This window comes from Echinops telfairi, unplaced genomic scaffold (genome assembly GCF_000313985.2).
Source record: "Echinops telfairi isolate 266 unplaced genomic scaffold, ASM31398v2 ScPeMD7_7469;HRSCAF=8507_0, whole genome shotgun sequence".
NCBI lineage: Eukaryota > Metazoa > Chordata > Mammalia > Afrosoricida > Tenrecidae > Echinops > Echinops telfairi.
Genome location: NW_022111372.1, coordinates 58,871,392 through 58,897,266, shown reverse-complemented (window position 1 = coordinate 58,897,266; position 25,875 = coordinate 58,871,392). Strand labels below are relative to the sequence as shown.

General features: G+C 48.0%; 2 protein-coding genes across 2 annotated transcripts in view; one reads left to right on the top strand and one right to left on the bottom strand.

Moving 5' to 3' along the window:
• The window catches only part of DOCK2 (dedicator of cytokinesis 2), a 526,484-nt gene that overhangs the window by 260,987 nt on the left and 239,622 nt on the right, over positions 1-25,875 (top strand). The gene's annotated exons all lie outside the window — the stretch shown is intronic.
• Positions 2,799-25,875, bottom strand: part of INSYN2B (inhibitory synaptic factor family member 2B) — a 152,844-nt gene continuing 129,767 nt past the window's right edge. The window contains exon 4 of the mRNA XM_004696776.2: positions 2,799-5,899. Coding sequence (XP_004696833.1) covers positions 5,713-5,899 — 187 coding nt within the window. The 3' untranslated portion in view covers positions 2,799-5,712. The remainder of the gene's footprint in view (positions 5,900-25,875) is intronic.

The following is a 25,875-nucleotide window of genomic DNA, read 5'->3' as shown; positions in this document are numbered from 1 at the left end:
GGGGCAGGGAGTACAGGGGTGGGGATTGGAGGTGGGGGGGTGGGGGGTGATTCCAAGTCATGCAAAGTCATCTAGGTCACACCTGTAAACCTGGTTGACCCCCTTCACTAATTGGAAGCCAATGGAGGGTTAAGTCAGTGAGTGCATGGTTTAGGTCTATGATGGTTCTAGTTGCCAGGGAGGATGGATTGGATGGGGGGGATGGAGCAGATATGGAGAAACCAGCTAGGATACTTTTGGAGGCCAAGTGAGAGAAGAAGGTGCCCTTGGCCAGGAAAGCAATAGGGGCATTTGCCTTGTGAGCTGACTTAGTCTGCAATGAGAAATCCAAGCTCCTTGTCTTCCAGGAGAGAAAGCCCTGGTCTGTAGGTCTTGGGGAAGGTCTGTGAGTGGCAGGAAGAAATCGTTTATCTGGGAAACTCAGAAGCAGGGGTGACGAGATGTGATCCAAAGGAACTGAGGCTGCCGATTGGTTAAAATAAGCTGGGAGGAAGTCAAGTCAAGTCACAATCCACAGAGGATCGTGATCATTTAGTCAGTCGAGGGCTTGCAAGACATGGAAGTAGTGTTGGACTCATCCACAGTTCTTTTCTATCGCAAGCATTGCTTGATGGGCGTAATGATCATAAAGCCTCTCCATTTCTTAAAACTTGAAATAAGAAATATGTTTTGAGGATATGGCAAGTTGCCTGGAGCCATTTAAAATTAGAGCCTTTTCAAGTGGAGGTTTGATTGAAGCAGAAATCGTACCTGCAGGCAAGAAGGGGTTTCAAGTCCAGCCTCAAAGGTTCCTGGGACTTTCCTAGAGCACGGTGCCCAGCCCCTCTGGCATTCTGCACACTCAATACTCACCTGTCACATGCTTCCCCGCCAGCCTTTGGGCAAATGGTGAACCTTACCTGACTCTTGAAGGGCTTTCTCCTCTAGGATATGCATTTTCGTCCCAGCAGGAATCCTTCACACCCCAGTGTTAGGCTGGGTCTCACCCGTGTGTCTGTCACACTTTCTGCACTGCAGAGGACTTTGTTATCCGCTACTGATTGTCATGGGTTCTAGTGACTTTCGTAAGGCTAGGAAAAGTTCACTTCTTACCCACCCCATTATCTACCACAGGGTTCAGAAATCCACTGCAGCCTCTTGAAGGCATCTTCTGCCCCCTCTCCCAATTGACTTTAATCCGCACATGAAGAGGTGGTGGCCATCTATTGTCGTGGTCCAGGAGCCTCACTCAGCTCATTGTTAGGAGACAATGCGAGGCAGCAGTTGTGCTCATCAGTGTGGCAGTGGTGGCACCGCTCTGCCATCCAGCTGATTCCAACTCAGAGGGACCCTACTGGGCAGATGGAACTGCCCGACATGTTTCCCTAATCTTTATGGGAGCAGAGGGCAAAGTCTTCTCTCCCACAGAGTGACCGCCGGGTTTGAACCACCAACATTTTGGTTAGCATCTGAGTGCTTAACCATTGTGCTGCTGGCACTCCTTTGTTTTAGCATTACAGTTGAGGAATTGAGGCTTAGAGAGGTTAAGTAACTTCGCCAAGAACACTAAGCAAAAAAACCCCAAATGACGGCAGAACGGTATCAAACCTGGGATTTAGGATTCTATGTCTTGGGCTGTTGTCAGTGTGTGTGTGTGTGTGTGTGTGTGTGTGTGTGTGTAGCAATGCATCACATGATAGAAGCATTATTTTCAGTTCTCTCCCCACCACCTAGTGAGTCAAGTAGACTCGTGTTTAGTGTTCATGTAACTGCAGTGTGCCTTGGGTATTTGCTCTGTCTCTCTCCTGCTCTCTTTCTCTCTGCCATTGGGTTGATATTGACTCATAGAGACCCTATAGAACAGGGAGAACTGTCCCTGTGAGTTTACAATACTTTAACTCTTAAATGTCAATGGAAAACCCTATCTTTCTCCCTTGGAGTGGCTTGGGGTTTCAAATTACTGACCTTGAAGTTAGCAGCTCAATGCATAACCACTACACCACCAGGGTGGGTTTCAGGCTTAGTGTGTTCAATATTCTAGCAAAAATTTAATAAGACATATTGATTCATCTTCTGCTTTTGGAATGTGATATATTGGTTTTCCAAATGATGGTGATACAATATTGCTTTGGTAGCACTGTTGGGTAAGCCTTGGACCACTAACCATGAGGTCAGTGGTTTAAACCCACTAGCTTCTCTGAAGAAGAAAGATGAGGTTATCTGCTCCAGTAAAGATAAGAACCTGGAAATTCTGTATAGAGTCACTGTAAGGTGGAATTGACTCTACAGCAGTGGGTGTGGTTCCGGGTTAAAGGAGAACAGTTAAAGGGCACTGTGGATTAAATTATAGGTCCGGAAGAAATTACGTGCTGGCAAGCCAATTGTGACTCACAGGGACGTGGTCAAACAAAGCCGAACTGGTCAGCAGGGCTTCCCAGGGGGGACTTTTTCCTGGAGGAGAGCTCCAGGCCTTTTCTCAGGAGAAGCCACTGGTGCTTTGGTACCACTGACTTTCCCTTAACAGTCCAGGGCCCAGGAATGCTGCGTCAGGGTGTAGAGAATTATGATAAGTAAATCATCCTATCTGTACGAAGCTAGGAACTTCCCTGTCCTCTCTCTCGGGGCAAAGTGGCTTGTCAGTCATCATGGCATGATGTCCCCAGGCTGTCCCTTGTTGGCCTGTTTCCATGGGACATATAGAAATATAGAAGCAATTGTGATGCGAACCATCCCCGGCCTATAGGGCTGCTGAGCCTTCCTTCTTAAATCTACGTTTTAAAGCCCAAATATATCCAAGCTAGTAATGGAGTCTTAAAACCTAGGAAAAATATGTAAGTTTATTGCAAAAGATAATATCCCATTTAAAACAGTTTAGAAATTTACAAAACCTTACATTGATACATCATCTTTAAGAAGGTGCTCTATAGATGAGCTGGTATTGTTACAAGTATCGTGAGTGCGCAGTCATGTTTGAACTACAGAGGAATCAGCTACATAAACTCCTGCCATTTAAATGGATTTATTGGCCTCCCTCCCCTTCCATTTGATAAACGTAAGGCTTGCTAAATTAATCTCTCTCCATAAAACCACTTAACCCCAAGGGCAGAGTTTCTATCGAACATCATGACAGATGTTACATAGTATTTCACAAAGAGAAGCAATTTCCACATGAGGGGTGAGTATAGAGTTTTGGTATATGTCTGAGTGATGTTTTTAAACAGAGATGTCATTTTCACTTAGCAGGAAGGTGTGTATGAAATCTTTCCCTTCCCCCACCCCAATGAATTTAAAATGTTCCATATTTAAATGATAACTGTCCCCCAGCTTCCAGTCTGTGGCCCTCAGCAATGCTGTGTTGTGCTTGGATGTAGAATCAGCCTTGTTTGACTCTATTTCTAGATCTCTGTCTATCTCTTTTTTTCCCAAATCTCGATTTTATTTCACTCCATTGAGGGTTTTTCTGAGGCTCCCAACTGAACACACACAAGCTTCTTAATGTTCTAAGGTGGATTGGCCTGCCCTTGAGCTCAGCCCTTGAGCTCAGCCATCTCTTCAGCACTCCAGGCTAACTGAGGTAAATGCTTCAGTTAAGCTCTGTTCTGCTGAGTCTGTTGCCTGTTCTAAGGTGCTCTAGGAAGGGGGAGGGGTTCTTACTCCCTTTGAGAGTGCACAAACACAAGTTGCCCTAGGTTATCGTGCAGCACACCGACTACTCCTTTGCTTGGGTCTCTTAATTCTGGGAACACGATTATTTTTGTTCTAGCATGCCACTGGAGAACATAGATTCACTCGGAAATGAGCATACACAAAGCAAATTAAGATGGAAGCTCTACTCAAAGATGAAATTACATAAGAGATCCCCAGTGATCTGCTTTATTGGATTATCCTCTGGGCCGATCCTTTTCCATCACTGGGACCAGCTGAGAGTGGATTGTAGGCTACAGAAAGGAGGATGGGTGGCTTGTAGCCAGTGGTAGCACATCTTACTGAAGTGGGGGCTTCCCAAAGATGACAGGTATATTTATCTTAATTCAAACTTGACGTTATGTATTCCGGTCTCATTTTGTGGGTTTAAACATTACACTGGAAACAGAACAAGAACATCTTGAGTGACATTCCAAGACTTAAATAGTGCACGCTGAGATTCCTTGCCAAGCCTCCCTCCTGCTCCTGCTGAAATAGCTTTGTGCACTGCAGCACTGTGACAGGGGAAGGAGAAACGGTTGGAGTGGTTTGCTCAATTAGTCCCCGTTTGCGGTGGGTTAGCGCACATCCTACGTACACGCAGGAAGCTGCACTCTGCCAAGAGCCGAGCACAGATGCTCAGGCTTCCGAAAACGGGGTTCTGAAAATGCCTTCATCATTTAATGCACGCTTAGCTGCAAGGGGCCCTGGGCTAGTAGCGTCCATCCAGCCACGGCTAGTAGAGAATCTACTTTACTGAGAGGCAGCACCTGAACCTTGCCGTCCTCTTCCTGATTCCTAAGAGTATGTTGCAGGTACTTAATGATATCACTTTAGTAGTTTGTTCAGCCACGCAAGTTTAACTGGGCCCCGCTGCTTCTGGATGGGATCTTGTCCAAAGAATGAGCCAGACCTGGAAAGAATTCAGACTTTGGGAAATAAAGGCCTTTAATACTAAAATTGAAGAAAAAGCATATATATGTATATATATTCTTATCCCCAGTCCTGCTGCTGCTGCTTCAATCAGGTGACTGTAATTTAGTCACCAGGAAGGGAGACAGTATGGTTAATATATGCGTGAGCCTATCTACATAACAAGGCTGCTGCAGGGGATGCATGGAATGAAATGATGAGAGCCGACATTGTGTTTCCCCTCCCCCAGCCTTATTTATTATATTGATTGGATGTAATTGATAAGCAGGCTGCTGGACCTCATGATCGTCTATGTGACAGGTAAGCTAATGATGGAATCTGAAAGTTCAAGCCGGGACCAGCTTACACCCTGCTGCCAGGTAGTCTGGGGCCCAGGCAGAGGGGCATGGCGGTCCAGGTGGGCACTGGAGCAGCGGCAAGTACAGAGACCTTCTTGGACTTGCAACCACAGTCCTTACTGGTGTAAACCATGCAAGACAGCCACACCAGCAACCCTTTATACCACGGGGTGACGTGACGTCGGGGCAGGCAGCAAGGCCCCACAGCGTGAGATGACAAGCCCTCGATCCGGGATCAAGGGCCTAGTTACAAAGGTCAAAGGCCGCAACACACCAGCGTGACCTCGCAGTCTGATGCCCGGCCCACTGCTGTTGTGCTTAGGTGTGTGGATATCTGAGGCACCGACCAGCTTGTCTATTTCTCTCCTTTGCCTGGGTCCTGCTACACTCCTCCCCTCAGGTCCTGCTCTGCTCACCACATGGGTTGTCTTTCGGGTGGATGGACCTAGGCGGGGAGGCAAGGACGCAGCATTGTGGAGCTGCAGCGCAGTGGCTGATTTTGCTCAAGGTGGGACTCTGGACTTGCAAACCAAGTGTGATGGGGAACTCGGTCCCTCTCATGCCCGTGAAGTCCTTAGCGAGCAGTGCCACCCACTCAGGGAAGGCCGGTGTCAGGTCTTCCGCGGTGGCCACGCCAGCCACAAGGCTTTCCTGGTTTGCAAGGTCCAGCGGCTCGGTCACCTGAGCCTTTGCCAGGAATCCGAGAAGGCCTGAAGACAGTGGCTTCACCAATCAGAGAGGCCCTCTGGAGAGGGCAGAGGGCACGGTTGGAACTGGCTCAGATCCACCAGAAACACTTCTTCTTCACCTTCTTGGTTTTCCGCCGCAAGTCCTGCTTCTCTGGGGCTGCGGCTTCTGCGGGGGCCTTGGGTGGGGGAGAGGCCTCCTCAGCAGGTTCCACTTCCTCCAGGCTCTGTAGAACTTCATGGAACCTGCCTTCCTGCTGCCGGAAATCATACTCTACACTGAAAAACACAGACAGGAAGAACGGAAAGTAAATGCAACCCAGCACCTATGGATTGAGCATCACCAGGGACCCTGGTTGGACAGGAAGCGCTAGGCTGACGTGAACGAGCATGGGCTTTAAGTTGCAGGGAGTTACAGTCCCAGACCCCTAGTTACCTAGAGAAAGATTCCCTGCCTCTCTGAACCTCCGTGTCCTCATGGAATTGGAACCCACTAGGACGTACTCACGGGTGTTATTAAGATTAAATGAGGCTTGGAACACAGCATCCTGACAGACGGTTGTCTGTCCGTTTGTTTTGTAGCGGTGGATTGTGTCTCACTGTGACGCTGGAAGCTATGGCACTAGTATTTCAAATGCCAGCAGGGTTACCCACCATGAACCGGTTTCAGCAGGGCTTCCAGACGAAGAGCAGACTCTGAGGAATTCATGACTCTCCGCTTCTGAGGGATTAGTCAGAATGGAAGCCGGAGAGTAAGGTCCAGTAAATACCTTCTCTATCTCTTCTACACTGATTTAGTGCTTAAGATTCTTAATGCTTTTCACATATGGGACATGAAAAAGGCCTCCTTATGTAGAACTCAGGTGATAAAGAGGAATATACAGCCATTGATGACAGATCCCTTGGCCTCAGCCAGGTCCTGTTCACCTGCCAAGGGTGACCACTCCCAAGAGTTAGGTCCCCAAGAGGTTCCATGACTTTCTCTGTACATTTATATACTTGTATGTATGTATACACAGCATACCCCTCCCCCCACCCCTACAAACACACATGCAAGAACATTTTGTTTAAAGAATCTGTCCTGCAGAAAGGCAGTCAGAGTGGTGAACAAGTTCAAAGGCTCTGGGCTCTGGGGTTCAAATCCAGTCTACTCCATTCACAAGCTGTGTGTGTGTGTGATATTCAGCAAGCACTTTCCTTTTCTAGCACCCCAGTTTCCCCATCTGTAAAAGATGGGTGGCAATAGCCTGGGTTCCCCAGGCTGTCTCTGGAATGAGTGGGTGCAGAGCCAGGCATTGTCCGTGAGTGCGAGCATCTCTGGTGGAAAGTCAGCCTGCCAAATGCGTTAGCCTCGCTCCCGCTGCTATAATCAGCAGCGGCATAATTACTACCAATATATTATCCCTCGTTCTTTGACTCGGTTCTCAATGCGTCCTAGAGATCCTGAGGCAATAATTCTCCCTGTCCGCATTCTATAATACCTGTCTGTTTAAATACTCCCCTATGGACGGACAAAGGAGCCCTGGTGGTGCAGTGGTGAAGTGCTCTGCTACTAGCCGGGAATTGGTGGTTCAAACCCACCGGTTGCTCCATGGGAAGAAAAGGAGGTGGTTGTCTTCCTTCAAGGCTTATGGTCTTGGAGGTCTTTCAAAGGCGATTCTTTGTCCTATGAAATCACTGTAAGAACCGACAGCAGTTGATGGGGGGGAGGTGCGGTTGGGTGGGTGGGGGGTGGACGGATATTTCCTAGTGTCTTAGCACTCACTCTTTTTTGTCGTTGTGAGTTGTGTGTGGGTGTTTGGGAGTCAGTCAGTAATCTTCAGGCTTGATCGCACTGAGCTGCCCACCAGAAGGGTCTGTGAGGTCAGCTTGCCCCTCTGGACCCCGGGGCTCTGAGGCTGAGGGAGCTGGAGGTTGGGTCTGGCTCAGTTCTGCCTTGTGCAGGGAAGTCTGGCCAGCAGCCTGCAGGGACTCCGGTCTGCCTCCTCCCCCTGGCTCAGCCTGCCCCCTTGGAGAGCCTCCTGGACAGAGACAAGGCATCCTGTCAGGCCACCCTACAGGCTGTACTGGAGCTCCTTCTGCCCGTAACTGGCCAGTCTCCTCCTAGCCATTTCCTGACGGAGGCGTTTTCTGTGCTGAGTGGCTTGTAAAAAGGCTCTTCAGCTTGCAGATGCATTCGCTACCTGGTCTCCTAGCAGGGCTCTCCTAAGGCCTAAGGATGAGGGAGTCAGTGTAGGAGTGTGGAGTGTGGGAGGGAGCGGGAGGGGGAGATGCAGGGACAGGAAGCGGGCATCCTCCTGGTGAGAACTGCAGGGCTTTGTAGGGGAGATGAAAGACCCCCAGTTGGTGTGTAGTGTGGCATGACTAGCTTAAGCCTCAGCACCCAGCCAGGATTGTAAAGGAGTAGTCAGTGATAGAGATGGGACACCAGTCTCTTGCTACCCCTCCTTAGCACCTCCCTGGCCCAGGCTCAGAGTGGGAGTGAATGCTAGGCTGATTACCATGCAGCCGTGGTAGGAGTGAGCATGCTCAGATAGAGCCTCTTTGGGAGCCAGGCTGATGGGGGCACAGGGGTGGGGGTGGGCTTGTCGAATGGTTGGGTTTCTGTATTGTTGACACCCTGATTTTCTTCTCCTTGGCCAACATGCTTCCCCGTCTTGCGCCTCCTGCTCTCCTTCATAAGAGCACCCTCCTTCCTGGCTGGGTGGCCCGCCCCATGGATGGATCACAGCTAAGCTCTGGCTCGGATAGGCACTGAGATCTTAAGGAAGCTGTTTTCCATTTTCAAGCTTGAGCAACCTCATCTGCAAGATGAGCACAATATCTACTCATCACAGGATCCCCCAAACGACAACCACAGAATCCTAGCGGCTTCCAGTGGCTGTCCAGCAGATCCTGATTCACGGCAATCCCATGGGCCTCAGAGTAGAACAGGGCTCCCAAGAACTCTCTGGTAGACCATAAGTGTTTCATCCTACATGGACTCAACCCCTCAACCTCTTGGTTAACCGGCAAGCTCATAAAACATTTGTTCTACCCATAAGCTCATGGGGAAACCTGCAGGGCACATTCAGTTCAGCACTCAGCACGGAAAAGAAGTCGGCACAAAGGGTGCTGTCCTTTGTCAAATGTATCCTGAGCTTTCAGTGCCCAGCCCTGTGCTTTAGTTAGAAAGTTGCTTGAACAGGAAAATACCACAAGAGGATGGCATTCCTCAATGTAGATGTGATGAGCGGTTAGAGGTGCCAGTTCGGAGCACTTGCTCTCTCCATTGGCTCTAGAAGAAGGTGCTGCTCACTTTAGTCTGCTTCTTGATCTTCACGTGTATCTACCCCCGCCCCCAACCTCTCTTCTGCTGCCTTGCTTAATCACTTGTATCTCTAAAGAAATCGACTCAAATTCATCCCAACACTAATCCTGCCACATTCGCATAACCAGGACAACCCAGTCCCAAATGGGATTGGAACCAAAGGCATGGAGGTTACCATTTCCAACATATGTTTTGGGGGAACACCATTCAATCAACAATGCCCTATTTTAGATGCTGGAGGAAGAGCAATATATTGACAGGCTCTACTAGCCACTTGGCAGGGCTTGTCCAGGGCTCCACGTCCACAGTAAATGGTAGCTACCATCAAGTGCAACTAAAGATCTTCTAGCCCAAGCTCAGGACTTGTCTGGTCACTGGACAGATGTAGCCACTTTCAGTATAGCTCACCCTGCATTGAGCTTCTTTTTTCCTCTGCGGTGAATTTCAGTGTGCACCTCCTTGGAAACTTAGCAATATGGATTTGCAGGCTAGGGAACAGTTGTCTGCATTGCACCAAAGAAGACTTTAAAGTAGTGAGTGGTAAGCTCTGATTTTCATGCCCTCTAGCACTAGGGACATGATAGTTAAACAGATAGTAAGAATCCACGCACATAGCTCTCTGAGATAGATCTGTCCTCCTAGAGAGAGAAAAACGGTGTCTTCACCCTAGAACACCAGATAGAGCCAAGTACAGCGGGTACCACCCACTCTGTCTAGGGTTTTCTAATACTATACGGTAGAGGACATTCCATTCATCTATCTACCCACTCACTTATCCATCCATCCATCCTTCCACCTATCCACCCACTCACTTATCTATCCACCCATCTATCCACCCACTCACTTATCCATCCATCCATCCATACATCCATCCATCCTTCCATACATCCATCCATCTATACGCCCACCCCTCCCTCCACCTATCCACTCATCCATTCTACTTGGTCTGTATTAGTTTCCAGGGACACAATAGTAAGTAAGCTAGAGAGACTGCCACTGTGGAACTTACTTCCCAATTTGCAAAACAGATTATGAAGCTCACAATGACTAAGCAACTGCTACTTGAAGAATATATTTCTTACTTGTCTCCACCACCCCTAAACACTTCCCAGCTCTCCATCTATACACCCTTACCAACATACAGGCACACACACAAGCACTGGCCTCCTGCCACTCCTTAGAGATGGAATTTCTTTGCCCTCCCGATTCAAAAATTCAAACAATCATGAAGCACCTGTCTGCATTTGTGAAGGCACAACTGTATCCTAATTGCCAATTTGACAGGTAAGGCTCTGGATGGTTCCAGGAGAGGTCTAGACTGACTGGCAGCTCTGGGAAGGGAAGAGCCAGGAGACACAGCATTGCCTCATCGTCACCCTTGTGAAGTGCAGCCAATGAGGAGGAGGGAGTAATGGCATTTGAATGGGATGATCCTGGGTTGGAATGAGGCTGCATCATTTGACCAGCGAGGTGACCTTGGGCCAGTTGCTCCTCTTTCTGTGACTCAGTTCTGTGTGAGGGTTATAGTAGCACCCCCCTTGAGTAGTGGTGTAACTGGGGATTCCATAATAAGTGAGATCTCACATAGGTCTCTGTCCTTGCCCCCTCCAGCCTCCACTCAGTGCGTTTGCCCTCATCCTTGAGGAACGGACTGTTTCCCCTTCAGCTCTTCCATAATTGTACACCTTGAGAGCAACATTGCGCTTCACCCTTCCCCTTCATGTACATTCAGTGAAGAATACACTCTTTACGTTTCTATGGAAACACAGCAGGGTTCCATTATAATCATTGGGATTTAGGGAGCTCCCCGCCCCCCTCTTCAGCTGCCCCCTCTGGTCTTGACAATTTAAAGGGGATTGGAAGTGACTTTCTTTTCAAGGCCAGGCGAACAGCAGAGTATAGAGAGGCGTATGCGCTTTGGAAAGAAATTGATTAATGTTTTTTAGGCCAAAGCAATTTATTAACATAAAGGAAAATTGTCAGTTGTCCTCTTATTTGTCTGCTTGACAAACTACTGTTTAGTTTGAAGGGGAGGAGAAGGAGGGTGTTGTGCGCTGGTGGCAGCTGCCCTATCCGTGGGGACGGGGCAGTACCCTTGCTCTCTTCTTTCTTTCATCTTGGGGCTGGGGGAAGAAAGGCCCTGCCCCCCAGCGTCTTCCTTAGCCGCCCACACCTGGTTCAGCAGCCCCTTGAAAAGGGGAGTAAGTGACCTAAAAGGTGAGGATTCAAGTGAACTTAGCAAAAGGTTATAGATTTTAGGGAGGGACTCTGCCCTAGGTTTGGTCCTAGAGGAGTCGTTGGGTGACACAAACAGTTAAGAGCCTTGAAGAAGACACTGGCCATCTGTTTCCATTAGGTCCCAGACCTGGAGAACTCAACAGGGCCCAGTTCTCCTCCGACACACGGGGCGTCGCCATGAGTTGTAGCTGACTAGATGACAACAACCACGTCCATAGTATCAAGATAGCACACCAGCAACCCACCCAACCTTACCTGTGCCTCTCCCTCCCTCCCCACCTTTCCACCCTCCATATTCCACAGCCGCTCTGTATTCCATAGGTGCTCTGTAAGGCGGAAGAGTGGCACTGTGGGCTTTGTTCGTAAAGAGCCTTGGCTCAACCCAGCTGTGATGACCATGCAAGATGTAAGACTGGAGCCATCCGGGGATCCCAAGCACTCCAGGTCTCTGGCACTGGTCCCTTGCAGACGGCTGGGCTAGTTAGCACATGGTCCATGGGTGCCCAGCTCCTTGCTAAGGGAGCCTCAGAGCCCTTCCCCTCCCCAGAGCTGTCTGAGCACAGGGAGATGTTGTGTTTAGAAAGTGAGCGGTGTCACCAGGAGGGGATGGGAGCTTTCAGGTTTCCCTCTGGAGGACACCTCACTAATCTAGCTGACAGATCAATGCTCCAGCCATCACGCTAGGTGTAACACAGAAGGATGTTTTTCTAGGTAATCGGAAGCAGCAAGAGCCCTAAGTCTGGCTTGTCTGCAAGAAGACGTAGTGAGGAGCAAATAGCAAAAAAAATGTATAACTACAAGCGCAAACGGCAGAGCTAGGCCCTGTTTACAGGATCTCTGACGGGCAAAAGGAGGGTGGCAGAGCCGAAAAGAGGCGATCCTTTGTACAATAATGGGAGGAAACTTCATCCTCTTTTGTAACCCTTCTCAAACCTCTTCAGCTGTGATTTCCTCTCACTCTCACTGTAGTTCAGGGAGACCAGGAAAAACATCACACCCACTCAACAGACTAGCTTAGTGGCAAAGGGAAGTCATGGCATGTGTTGGGATGGAAACTCAGACCTGTGGGGTTCTTGTCTAACTCACTGCCAAGGAGTCAACACCAACTCACAGTTCTACCCTAGGGGAGGGTAGAACTGCCCCTGTAAGTTTCTCAGACTTCATTGTTTATGGGAGTAGAAAGTCCTATCTCTCTCCCAAGGAGAAGCTGCTGGTTTTGAACTTTGGGCCTCACAGCTCGAAGCCCAGGCTTAACCACTATGGCAACAGGCCTTCTCTCTCTTGTCTAAAGAGGGATCAAATGTTTCACTCAAGGATCTGGCGCTTTCCAGGGTCTTATTCTAAGGAGAAGAAACCAGAAGAAGACTACTTATTCTGTTAAGTCAGGACACATAATGGCCTAAATGAGCAAGAAGAAGAATGACGGCAACACTAAGGATGACTATCAGTTGTGGAGTGAGATACATATTCTAGACACTACACACCAAGTTTATTTCCAATCTCTTACGTAATGCTTATAGACCACATCTTCCTTTCACAAATGAGGGAACTGGGGCACAAACTCGCTGTCATCGAGTTGAAGTGGACTTATAGTGACCTTTTAGGACAGGGCAGAACTTCCCTTGTGAGTTTCTAAGACTGTAAATCATGACTGGAGTCGGAAGCCCGTCTGTCTTCCAAAGAGGATCTGGTAGTTTCAGACCGCTGAGCTGACCAACCACTATACCACTAGGCCTCCTAAACTGGGGCAAGGAGAGGCTCATATTCTGCCCAGAAACAGAGCCTGGATTTGAATACCGACTCCCCAGGCCCCACACTTGTGATGCACCACAAGCATAAACCTCAGACTCCAAGCCTAGTATCGAATGGTCCACGAGGTCCTCCAATGGAGAACCACCTTCTGAATCCCTCCTCAGTCCTTCTACAGTGTGGGATGGGGGGCTCTGAGCCCCTCCCTCCACAGAACTCAGGTGCATCCCAGACATATTGACCCCCTGCGACTTTCTTTTTTAAAGAATTCGCTGTGAGAATCATTGGGTGCATTGAGGGTTGCTGGGGCCTGTCCACTTGGATAAATCACGGCACTTTGGAAAGCATCTTTGGAGAAGAATTACCATCTGAGAAAGTAGCAGGTTTAGTTTAGTTTTGTTTCTCCCTCATCCTGGAAGGAATATTGTTCCTAAAGCTTTCTCCTAATGACCAGTTTACTCCTTATTTATAGGGTGTAATTTTGAGATTCCCTGCTTGCAGCTGTTTCAAGTTGGCAAGCCCACCTTTCTCTCTGAGGGCATCTGCCTGCTAAAGAGTCCCCAGAGGACCACAGATTCTCCTGGCACATAGATAGTCAGGACCAAAAGATAGACACGTCTTCTCTGCTGAGAGCTGCCTTTGAAAGAAATCTGTGTTCCAAGATCTGTGGCCCAGTGGCTTTGGCCTGTCTGCGCAGTCCCCCTGAACCAAGGAGAGCAAGCCCCTCTGTGAACTTGAACTCACGGTTGTGCGAGGTCGAAAGGAATGCAGGGCAGGGGAAGGAACAATCTCCAAGGGGAGGATTTCAGGCTGAGCCCTGGCTCTGCGCAGTTGGACAAGTCGGTTATCTCACTTGGAGTCTCAGCTTCCTCACCTGTAAAGTAGCCAGAAGCATCCTGCCTTGAAAGGAAGGGTTCTGAGGAGTCCGGAACGAGATGATACAGAGTACAGTGTTTAGCAAACTGCCTGGCATAGTGCCTGGTTGGACAAATGGCAACGATTATTCTATGAGCTTGAGGAAGGAATGAAGATTGGGTCATTCTGTGGTTAGCTAGGGCCTCCGTGCCAGCCACCAGCCATGTTTTATTCTGGTGAAATATTTAACTTGCTTGATGTTATATTTATGGCATCTTTCAGCCTCTTTAGCTATTAATGCATTAAAATAGGCCTCCTTTTTATTGCAGATAAATTGCTGATGCTGTAAATCCTACCCCTCCCTTCTTGGACTAGAAGGAGGAAAAGACAGGGACAAAGCCAGTCTCAGACACGGGGAATGGAGGCGCTGTTTTTGAATATTCTTTTGGGGTTATGAGAACCTTCAGCCTCTCTTCCAAGCTTGATGCTTGCTTTCCAAAGAGCTTGAACTCTGATTGGTGTTGGTTGCTTGGGAGCAAAATAGCAATGCCCTCTCATCCGATTATGTTCCAAGCATGCAAGGGACATTGCCCACTTCATATTGGGATCTAAAAAGAGCCACAGAATCAGCTGTGATTGCTAGAAAGATCAGACCCATGGCGTGCCTTATAATTATTTTCCAGCTCAGCCTTTCTTTGTTGCTGGCCAGAGAGAGGACCGTGACTAGACTGTGGAGATGAGAGGGGGCTGGGTGCAGGGGGTTAGGGGTGGTGCTGTCAAAGGCAGACTAAATTAGAGGACTCAATAAATCAAATTGAAAGTTGGGGGCTAAATCCATGGAGCATCTTGAGTGAAAAAAATTTTTTTCTGGTAAGGTCAGAAATAGTTTTAAGTGGCAGGCCGGGTCAAAACCCAGCGTCCAACAGCTGGACCATAAAAGGTAACTGAAGGCAGGCCACCCAGTGTCACCCGCATGGCCACTGCGTGACCTCAGGTGACTCCTGGAGCTCTCTGTAGCCTCCCTTTTGTCTGTACGGTGCAGCTCTTACTTCTAGCCTACAGGGTGCACGGTTGTGAGTCAGGGCTGTATTGCAAGGGGCCTCCTTGCTGTAAGGGCTGCCTAGCAGAACAGGGAGTGGGGGGACATCACCGGTTGCTGGCACATGGTAGGCTCCAGCAGCCTTTCCTGTCTCCTGGATAGCCTCTTCTCCTTGGGGTTCAGATGGGGCCTTCCAGTGGAGGAGTCAGCGATGGCGAAACAGCAGCTCCTAGCCTGTGGAGTGTGGGGAGGGGAAGGGGCCAAGAGGGGAGGTCCCTTGACCTGACCTGACTCTGATTACTTGGCTCACAAACCCGGGCTGAAGATACACCTCTCTCTGGAAGCGGACAGAAGCGGGGTGTGGGGACGGTCAGCATTTTGCACACTCACCTCAGTCAGATATTTTTAATTGATCCTCCAGGACTCACCAGAGGGCAGGCCCTGGCATTTGGGAATTCAGCTTTAATTGGCCCCAACTTTAATTGGAGGGGTGCGGTTGGCAGGGACTGCTGTGCAGTTCCTGATTTCTGATCAGGCCCGGGGAGCTGGGAAAAGCTGGGAGATGTGAAAGAGCAAGTCCCCTAAGTCATGCATAATGCACGCCTGGGTCCCAGAGTAGCCTGGGAGATGCACCTCTTACTTCCTTAGTGGAAACAGGAGACTGGGGACGATAAGCCTGCTCCACTGGCAATCCCCCCTGCCCCCTTTCGCCTCGGCTCTCATCTGCACCCTCTATTCCAGTGCATGGATGGCCATCTATATGATCCAAGCCACGCAGAAAGGTAACCATCTTCCCAATAATCCCTTCCAAACACAAACTAGTATCTGGGTAATTTGATAAGCAAGAGTTGCCTATTAATGGGCATGCAGACTGGTAGTCACAGAAGTTTCTAGTAAGTCCACTGCTACATATCCTAAGCTCCTGATTTTACCTCATTCAATATATCTCAGAAGTCTGCGGTGGTGAACTTGGCTGCTAACCAGAAGATTGAAGCGTGAACCCATCCAAAGTTGCTTAGGAAAAAAAGACCCGGCTGTCCACTTTAAAACTCCACTCGGGAACCAGTCATAGCAGACGCACAGGGATTCTGATGCAAACGACCATCCAGAGCCTGCGTCTTCAAAAGCAAATCCTCAGGCTGCCCTTGGCTAAGGAGGATTTGGGCAGTTTCACATTCTGCTAACCCGGTACCCTTCCATGTCCTCTGCAGGCAAAGTGCTGTGGCATGTGGCCACAGGCAGACAGGCCCGACTCCCTCTGAGCCTCCCCAGCCAGGTGGAGTTACTGGTCCTCTCTCTCATGGCGATGAGGATGAGACAGGGAAACAAAAGGAACTCAGCACAACCAGTGAATGGAGATGCTCCGTAATGAGTTGCTTTCTCATTTCTTTCTCCTGTTTCATCCCATTAGCTAGCTCTCATCGTTGTAAACATCATCAAAGGTAAGAAGGAAAAAAGACCACAGATCTCCGATTAGATGTAAGTAGTTATAAGGATTATAATGCCTTGATCCACGTGTAAGAACCCATTGGTGGCACAGGGGTTAAAGAGCTGGCTTGCGGGGAGGGAGATGGGACAGTCAGCTTCTGCAGACATGTACGTCCTTGGAAGCTCTGGGAGGAGCACAGGTGGCATGCGGTGTGCGTTGGGCTGCTAATTGCAAAGTCCGCAGTTTGAAACCACCAACAGCTCCAGAAGAGGAAGACGAGACTTTATACTCCTGCAATAATTGGTCTTGGAACTCACATGGGCAATTCGACCCTGCCCTCCAGGGGCACTCTGAGTCAAGGTCACCATTAATTGGGAATCAAGGTATAGTCATGCCACACTGATGCTGTAACAGCTTCCACAGACTTAATGACTTAAGACAAGTTTGTTATCTTAAAGTTCTGGATGTCAGAGTCCTACAGAATGGTAATTCCAGGTGTTGGCAGAACTGCCTTCCTTCCTTCTGGAGACTCTAGGGGAGTCCATGCCTTCCCTTTTCTAGCTCCTGGTGGCTAACATTAACGCTGGTGGTGCAATGGATAAGTGCTTGGCTGCTAATCAAAAGGTTAGCAGTTCCAACCCACTCGAAGCTCCCTGGGTGCAAGATGAGAAAAAAGCAGAAAGGTCTGCTTCCATAAGAGTCTACCCCTGGAAACCCCATAGGACAGTTTCCCTCACTCTGGGGGACACCAGGAGTTAACGTGGACTCCACAGCAATGGCCGCATTATTCTGATCTTTCATCTCCTCTCACCCCGTGTTTCCCTTTTCCCTATAAAAATCTCCACTGCCTTTGAAGAGATTCCAGTCCATGTTGTTGTTGTTGAACATGAACCACAGCAACTGTGCCCAACAGAAACACTATTGGTCCTGCGCCGTCCTCACAATTATTACTATGACTGAGCGCATTGTTGCTGCCATGGTGTCCATCCATCTTCTCGAGGGCTTTCCTCTTTTGCGCTGCCCCTTACTTTACCAAGCCTGATGTTCTTCTTCAGGGACATGTCCAAAGTGTGTAAGATGCAGTCACACCAACCTTGCCTCTAAGGAGCACTCTAGCCAGACTTCTTCCAAGACAGATTGGTTTGTCCTTTTAGCAGTCCATGGTACTTTCAGTAGTCTTCTCCAGCACCACAATTCAAATATATCGACTCTTCTTCGGGCTACCTTATTTATTGTCTAACTTTCACATGCATTGAGACCATTGAAAATACCATGGCCTTGGTCAGACACCCCTATGTCCTCAAAGTAACATCCTTGCTTTTCAATACTCTCAAGAGATCTTATGCAGCACATTTGCCCAGTGCAATGCTTATATTGATCTCTTGACTGTTGCTTCCATGAGCATTGATTGTGGATCCAAGCAAGACAAAATGCTTGACAACTTCAAACTTTTCTGCATTGATCATGATGTTACCTACAGGTCCAGTTGGGATGATTTTGGCCTTGTTTACATTGAGTTGTAATCCACACTGAAGGTTGTAATCTGATGCACAGTGACCCTATACAGGGTTTCCGAGACTGTAAATCTTTATGGGAGCTGACAGCCTCATCTTTCTCCCATGGAGTGGCTGGGAGGTTTGACCTTTGGGTCACATGGTTAGTACCAACAGGGTCACCAAGGCTCCTTCTTTCTCTATAAAGTTCCTTGTGATTGCATTGGGCCCACCCAGAAAACCTAGGTCTTTGTTATGGATTAGATTGTGCCCCTCCTCCCAACTATATGTGGAATGATAACCCCTCTATCCTTGTGGATCAGGAGCCTTGGTGGCACAGTGGGTTGAGTGTTGGATTGCTAACTGAGAGGTTAGAGGTTCAAACCCACCAGCTCCTCGGTAGGAGAAAGATGAAAGTGTCGACGCCCATAAAGAATTGTGATCTGGCAAACTGCAGGGCTCAGTTCTACCCTGTCTTATAGAGAGAGGGCTCATGAAATCAACTCCAAGACACAAGCTTTTGGGCCTGGTTATCTTTGTTATGTAAATGAGCCTCTTCATGGCAGTGTGTGTCCTCAACCTAGTCACTTCTGGAATGTACAAAGAGCAGATTTAGACACAGATGGGACAATCTAGATGTCACATGAAGGTAGGTACTGAAACAAGGAAGGGCAGGGCTCCAGAAGGTGGGGGAGACACACTATTACCCCTAGAACTCCCGGAGGAAGAGCCTTCTTCTAGAAGTGGTGCCCTGAGTTTACACTCCAGGACTGCTGCCATGTACTCAGAAGTTTTCAGCTTAATTTAATCTGTAAGGCGGGCGTTGGGGGTCGGGTAGGTGATGGGGCACGGCTGTTTGTTTTTTGTTGGGTTTTATTTTGCCATAAAACATATTCACAGCATTTGGAGGTTAGAATGTAGACATTTGGGGTAATTGTCTATTACGTGGGTATTAGTATTTTACCAAGAGAACCTAAGGAATGATTGCCTCATTTTCTTTCTCCAAGAAGAGATCTTTGGGCCGGTTCAACCAGCATCCCACCCACCATCCAGGTCATTCGAACTCCTCTTTCCCACTGCCAGTGAGTCCATTCAGACTCAGAGCGAGCCTACAAGACAGGGTACAACTGCCCCCGTGTGTTTTCAAAACCGTAACTCTTTATGGTCTCAGTTACAAACTGTGACTGAGTACAAAGTTCAGTCTTTCCCTCGAAGAGCAGCGGGTGATTTTGAACTGCTGACCTCACAGTGTAGCCATTAGGCCACCAGGCTTCCATAACAATCCTATAAAAGCTTCCCAAGGCTGTAACTCTTTCTGGGGGCAGGTAGCCTCATCTTTTTCCTGCAGAGAAGCTGGTAGGTTTGAACTGAGAACCTTGTGGTTAGCAGTCCAATAGTGATGGAGGGCCACCATGTTTTGGTCTAAAGGGAGTGCAGTGTTCTCCAAGAGTCACACTTTGCTTTTCCCACCACAGCCAGCAGAGAAGAACTGGGCAGTGTGATGGATGGCCTCGATGAAGGAGAAACTCAGTGTCCTGGGGAATTGCGACAGGCCCTCTGAGTCATCAGAGGGAGATTTGATTAGGTTCCACCTCATTGAAAGTATGCTGTGTCCCAGATATTTGAAAGTTGACAACCCATATACCACATTCAGCCTTCTTTCTCCTGATAAGAATCTTTGATCAATTGAGAGTTGCTGTTTCCCTACCGAAAGCACACAAATGGTAACAATTACACAGCCCGACCAAAAAGAAACCCTAAAATTGTTTTCTTAGTGTTTCGATATTTAGGCCTGTTCCTGGGATGATTTAGGGCAATGATTCAGAGAATTGCATTGGATAGATTGTGTCAGCTGCACTTTCTTACAATAGGATGTCTGACTGTATTGTCAGCTCTCCTTTCTTACGATAGGATGTCTGACTGTATTATCAGCTATTAAGTTATACTAATTTATGAATTTGTCATCTAGTTTTAAATATGGGAAGAATTCAGATCAGGCCCACAAGTTTCAGGATAAGGACTAAAAAATGATAAGAAATGTTTGAAAATGGATTTGGTATTAGGAGACTTCCAAGGGAAGTTGGTATGGGCCTAGGCTAGCTGGTTACATATTGAACTGCCAGTCCTAAGGTCAGTGGTTTGAACCCACCAGTCACTCTGCAGCCTTTAAAAGATTTAATGGTTTGGAAACACAAGGGGACAGTTCTTCTCTGTCGCATAGGTCACTAGGAATTAGTCTCGATTTGATGGCAGGGAGGTTTTCTTTTTGGTATGGAAGACTGAGCAAAGTATACAGAGACTGTAGTTTGGCTACTGCAGATACTGCAGAGAAGCACATCCTGAGAAGAGTGGAGAATCAGGAAGAAATAGGCCGGCACCTCCGGAAGGCGGAGGGCAGGTGGCGCCTGGAAGGTCTAGCACACGACAGCAATTGGCATCAGTGCTTTGAAGAGCCGCGTGTTTCCTCTTCAAACCCCGCCGTCAACATTTCAAGACCCGTTTTAATCTGCAGAACCCAATGGATGCGTCGTCATGTTAAAGGTTTCAGAGGTGAGGTTGATGCCACGCTTCATTATAAGAAACATTCTAACTTTTCTTTTAAAAGTGTATGTGCGCAGCTGGAGAGGTTGTGCCATCTTGGAACAAGACTTGCTTATTTTAATAAAGGAGTCTGAACTCTGACAGGCCCATTTGGGGTTTCAAAACAATTGAATCTCTATTACTTGTACAGAACTCAAGCTCATTACCGGTCAGTTGATGACTCACAGTGACCCTGTATGACAGAGGGAACTTCCACTGTGGGTTCTGAAGCTGTGCGTCTTTCTGGGAGCCGACCATCTCATCTATCAAACACAACTCACTGCGCCGTCAGGGCTCCTTCTGGACTGTATAGTTACTCTAATTTCTGGCCCTTTTTAAACAAAATAAATTGGAACTGCCTGCTATTCAGTTCCTAATAAAGGTGAAGGGATGTGTGGGAAAATTCCTGGTTCATGTGATTTGCACTGTTCAAATATATCTGCAGATGAAAGGAAACCATGTGAAGTAAACTTGACTTAATCTTTAGTGCAGCACAAACTACATACAGGCAGCGTGCACTTCCTCTAGCTCAGGCGAACACTTCATTAACATAGCTTGACATTTTATGGGCAAACAGAGTGAAGAGTGTATAAGGCACAGGTCTGGTATCTCAAAAATTAGACTGGAGAAGGGCAAACTGGGACCATTTTTGGAATCAGCAGGTCAAATCTACCCAGAGACAAGTCTCACATTTGCAAGCATATGGGAGCAGGTCTCCAGGTTTTTTCTCCTGGGAGCCATCAGTGGGTTCAAACTGCCAACCCTGTGATTAGCAGCCAATCACTTATCCGTTCTGCCACCAGTCCTCCTTCCAGTCAATATGCCTCCCTGTCACCCAGTGAGTCTGACTCAGAGCAACCTCACAGGAACTGCCCCCAGGGGGTTTCCGAGGCTATGAATCATGGGAGCAGAAAACCTCATTTTACTCCCACCAAGCAGCTATGGATTTCAAACTGCTGACCTTGTGGTGATAGTAGCCCAACTTGTAAATCACTCTACTGTCAGAACGCTTCCCGTCAATATAACAGCCCTTTTATTTGAGACGACTCTACTGAACATTACCAAGACAACAACAATGATAAACACACCTCCATCGAGTTGATGCGGACTCTCAGTGACCCTATCCGACAAGGTAGAACTGCCTTTGTGAATTTCTGAGACTGCTCTTTACTGAAATAGAAAGCCTGCTCTTTCTCCCCAAAAGCAGCTGGTGGTTTCTAACGACCTATCTTGTGGATCGCAGCCCACTCTGTAACCACTAAGCCACTGGATACTACTAGCTATGCTTTAAATATGGGTCCAAGCCCTTAGAGATTGCTAGCCTCTTGCTAGAGAAAAGTTAACACATCAACACGATGCTAAGAGATAAATGGTAGAACAGAGGATTGAACATTCCATGGGGGGGGGGGGGGTCTTTCCTGGAAAGAAATATACGATTTTCCAAAGTAAAATCCGACAAAGCCAGGAGGAAAATGTATTCCGGAAAGCAAGGGACCTTGTGCACAGGCACAGAGGCATGGCAGACACCTGGTGTTTGAAGTGTGCCTCTGGCTCCCTGTGGCTCAAGAGGAACAGGAGACACAGCGGGGAAGAAGGATTAGCATCTCATCCAGAAGGCCTTGAACAATTAGCTAAAGGAAACAACAGGGACCAAGGAAAGATTGTGCAGCACACAGCAGCAGGCTCAGAGTCTGTTTTGCAGGTAGTGTAATCATCTGTGTGGAAGATCTCCTGTGATGGGGCAGGCAAGACTAGTGTCAGTCAGATGAGTTCAGATGACCGATGAGACTCCCTGAACTAGAGCTTACCGGATGGTGCCGAGGGGCTGGATGTAGGAGGTAGGATTGGTATCCAATTTGATATGTGTTGTGAAGGAGAGTGGTGAGGGAAGTGGGAACAGCAGTCACTTAATGGGCTTGCTTCATGCCTAGCGGCATGCTACACAAAGAAATAAGGTCAGAGTACAAATTTTGTGGGGACAACGAGGAGGATGGTTTGGGAGGATACGTGAAGCACCTTAGGGATATGAAGGTGGATTTGCCAGTAGCAAGTTGAAAAGGTGAGCCCCTGGGTGATGCAAAGGGGTAATGTGCTGGGCTGTTAACCAGAAAGGTGGGAGGTTCACGTCCACCTGGAGATGCCTCGGAAGAAAGGCCTGGTGGTCAATTTCCCAAGCCTGAGTCACTGGGAACCCTCTGGAGCATCTTCTCTACACACACAGGAGGTAGCCAGGAGTCTGAGTTAAAGACACGAGGGGGAGCTTCAAGAGTCCCCAGAGGCGTGGCATTGAAAGATAATGCTGTGCTCCCATGAACTTAGTGAAGATCTTCTGTATGTATGTGGAGTGCAGGGCAGAGGCAGCGGGTAAGGAGAGGGCGGTGCCACTGAAATAGAGATAAGAGTCACGACAGTGCCTGGGCCACGGGAAGGGTGACAGGTGGGACAGAGAGGTAGTGTGCCCAGGACCCCTGGGCCAAAGGGCAGCCCTTCTCTTTCTCCCGCTGCTCTGGTGTCCTTCAAGCCTTCCGCGGCCGGCCAGCCTCTCGCTCTACCCAGAAGAAATCGAAAGTTTGTAGCTTGGTCTCCACTTCCATTTCTTAAGCAGCATGCTGGCCTAGAACATGAAACATTTGTCTGTGACGGACTCCCTATTCTTTTAGGTGAAACACTGGAGGCATTTTTCAACTTGAAACAAGCAGATTCTTCCTGAGAGCTACATGTGGGGGGAAAAAAATCATGATCCATGTAGTCACGGTCCTCCAAAGAGGCTCCGCCAGTTCTGTTGAGAATGACGCTGAGGATGAAGCACAAGGAGACAGAGATGAAGGAGCAGAGACTTCTGGGCAAGGGGAGGAGGGATGCATGTGCCTCGGGGGGAAACTGTGCCCTTGAGAATCGGGAAAGGATGTCCAATCCTAGGGTACTGTGTCCCCAACTGCCATCGCACTGCCTTCATGCTGTACAATTATTTACCTATTTTTTCCCTTTTAAATCAATTCCATTCCTGAGCTTAAAAAACATTTGTCTAAAATGGGAAAAATCATTCAGTAAATGGGGATATGCATCACTTATAATAAATATTTAAGGGGATTCACTTTTTAAAGCTTCCATAAAATAAATGAAAAGTTATTACATTCTAGCTAGGTAATATTGCTTGCCCAGGGCTATGAGCCTGAGAGCTGCTCTTTCTTGGCAAAGAAATATGAGAAGCAAGCATTAGACAGGTTTTGAAGGCATCCTAGTGCCAAATTCAGATTTTGCCTTCTAGATAATCAGATGGATTGAAATAACTTTTAAAAGAAAAAAAAAGGAATAAGCTTCTCTGCCATGAATTCATTGTTATTTAATTTTGAGTAGCATTGCTGACATCCACCCAACCTTTGGGTAGCTTGCCCCAGATTGGTGCTATAGAGAGGCGAGGAGAGTGCTTGACAATGAAGTAGCCTGAGCTACTTCTCAGAGGTCTAGTCTTCCTGGCTCATAGAATTCCCTGCACACGTTCAGAAAGCCAAGCAGGTAGACTGGAGGCATCCTTATTGGTGTTGAGCTCCTGGATAGAATGTTGTTGTGGGTAGGTGCTCAAGATAGCTCCAACCCACAGGAACAGAAGGAAACTATGCCCATAACTCTGCTATGTTTAAGGCCATTGTTGTGGCCAGTGCGTCCATCCATCTCATTGAGGGCCTTCTTTGTCGCTGCCCCTCCTCTTTACCCAGCATAATGTCCTTCTCCAGGGACAGGCCTCTCGGATAACATGTCTAAAATACGTGCCACGAAGCCTCACCATCCTTGCTTCTAAAGATCACCTGACTGTACTTTCTCCAAGACAGATTTGTTTGTTCTTCTGGCAGTCCCCTGGATGAGATAAGATGTACCAAAAATGTGGTCCACAGTAAGAGGAAAGCCGAGGAGTCTTGGGGCTCAGCCTACTCCTCTCTGAGAAGAGAGAGTTCGACAGAAGCAGATGAACCCAGAAGTCTTCATGGGACCAGGCATCATGGTCGTAGCCTTTGGTACATGGAGGCAATAGAAAACAGCACTTAGGAAACCTTATGTGCTGCTCGCATAGCAGCTGCATCTCCAGAGAAGGTCCAGTAGGCAATCCATCACGTTCCCATGCACTATACGTACAGTGACATGCACTGGGTCCATCCATCATTCCAGAGAATGTCGCTTAACAAGGCCTAGGGAGGAGTATTTCATATCACTTATTCATTAGTTTGTGAGATCTGACTTTCCAGGACACCACACAGGGTTTGAAGTCATTTGAAATGTTGTTTTTTTTTTAAAAAGGGGAAAAAAATCGAGATGACAACTTTCATCTTCCCACTGTTACCATGATGGGGATGTTGTTCTGATCTCGGCGCTTTCATCAAATTAATTGCCCGTTCCTTTGCAATGGCTTAGACACAAGGACAGAGATACTGTCTGGGAGTGCAGCCTGGCTTTGAATGGTAATGAGGACTGTATGCATACAATGGCAGGGCCTTCGGGGACCGGAAAGGTCCTGTGCTCCCAGGTTTGCTCACCCATCTAGGGCTGTAACTTAATTTAGAGTGTTTGCTAATCATGTTTGAAGAAGGTATTAGGAAAAAGTAGAACTTCGAAGACTTGCTGGAAGGCCATAGTTTAGCCAAATACTGCCGGTTTTAATCTTTAATTTTGCTTTGAATATTGGAATATCAAACCTTAAGGGGACCACAAGCCCCTCAAAAACAAACCAGTGACCGACTAGGCCACTCTGAGTCATGGGTACCCAGTGTCTTTCCCAGTGGGCTTGCTCTTTAAGGTGTCCAGCGCCAGTGAGCTTTCTGATGTAGATTGCCAGGCCTTTCTCCCGAGGGGCCTCTGATTGGACTTGACCCACCAAACTTTCATGTCAGCCCAGTGCTTAAGTGAGTTTGTGGCACTCACAGACAAAAATAACACGGGACCATCTAACTCTTCAGATAAGGAAATGTGGAGGCCAAGCTCAGAAACTCATAGTAAATTAAGAAAAGTAAACAGGGTTACCACATAAGTAAGCCATATAAGAGGTCATTTTATGGTGCGAGAAACTATACCACCTGGCTGATGAAGAAAGTAGAGACCCCCCCCAACCCCCAAATTAAATTCAGGCTTGTGATAGATGTTGTTGTTGTTGTTATATGCTATCAAGTTGGTCCCCACTCACCCTGTGTACTCTGTGTACTCCCTGAGACCCTGTGTACTCAAGAATGTCACACCGTCCCGTCCGGCGCCACCCTCACAATCGTTCTTATGTTTGAGCCTATTGTAGCAGCCATTGTGTCCTTCCATCTTGTCAGGGGCCTTCCTCCTTCTTGCTGCCCCTCTGCTTTACCGGGGAATGTTGTCTGCTGATAAGACGTCCAAAGTAAGTGGGAGGGGGTCTCGCCATCCTTGCCTCTAAGGAGCATTTAACTGTACTTCTTCCACACAGTTTGTTCTCTTGGCAGTTCTTGTGCTTCCAATATAGCTCTTGTTTGTGATGGATGTTTTTTATCCTCTCTACTTGTCCAGAAAGTTAGGGATATGTATGTGTGTATGTATGTATATATATAT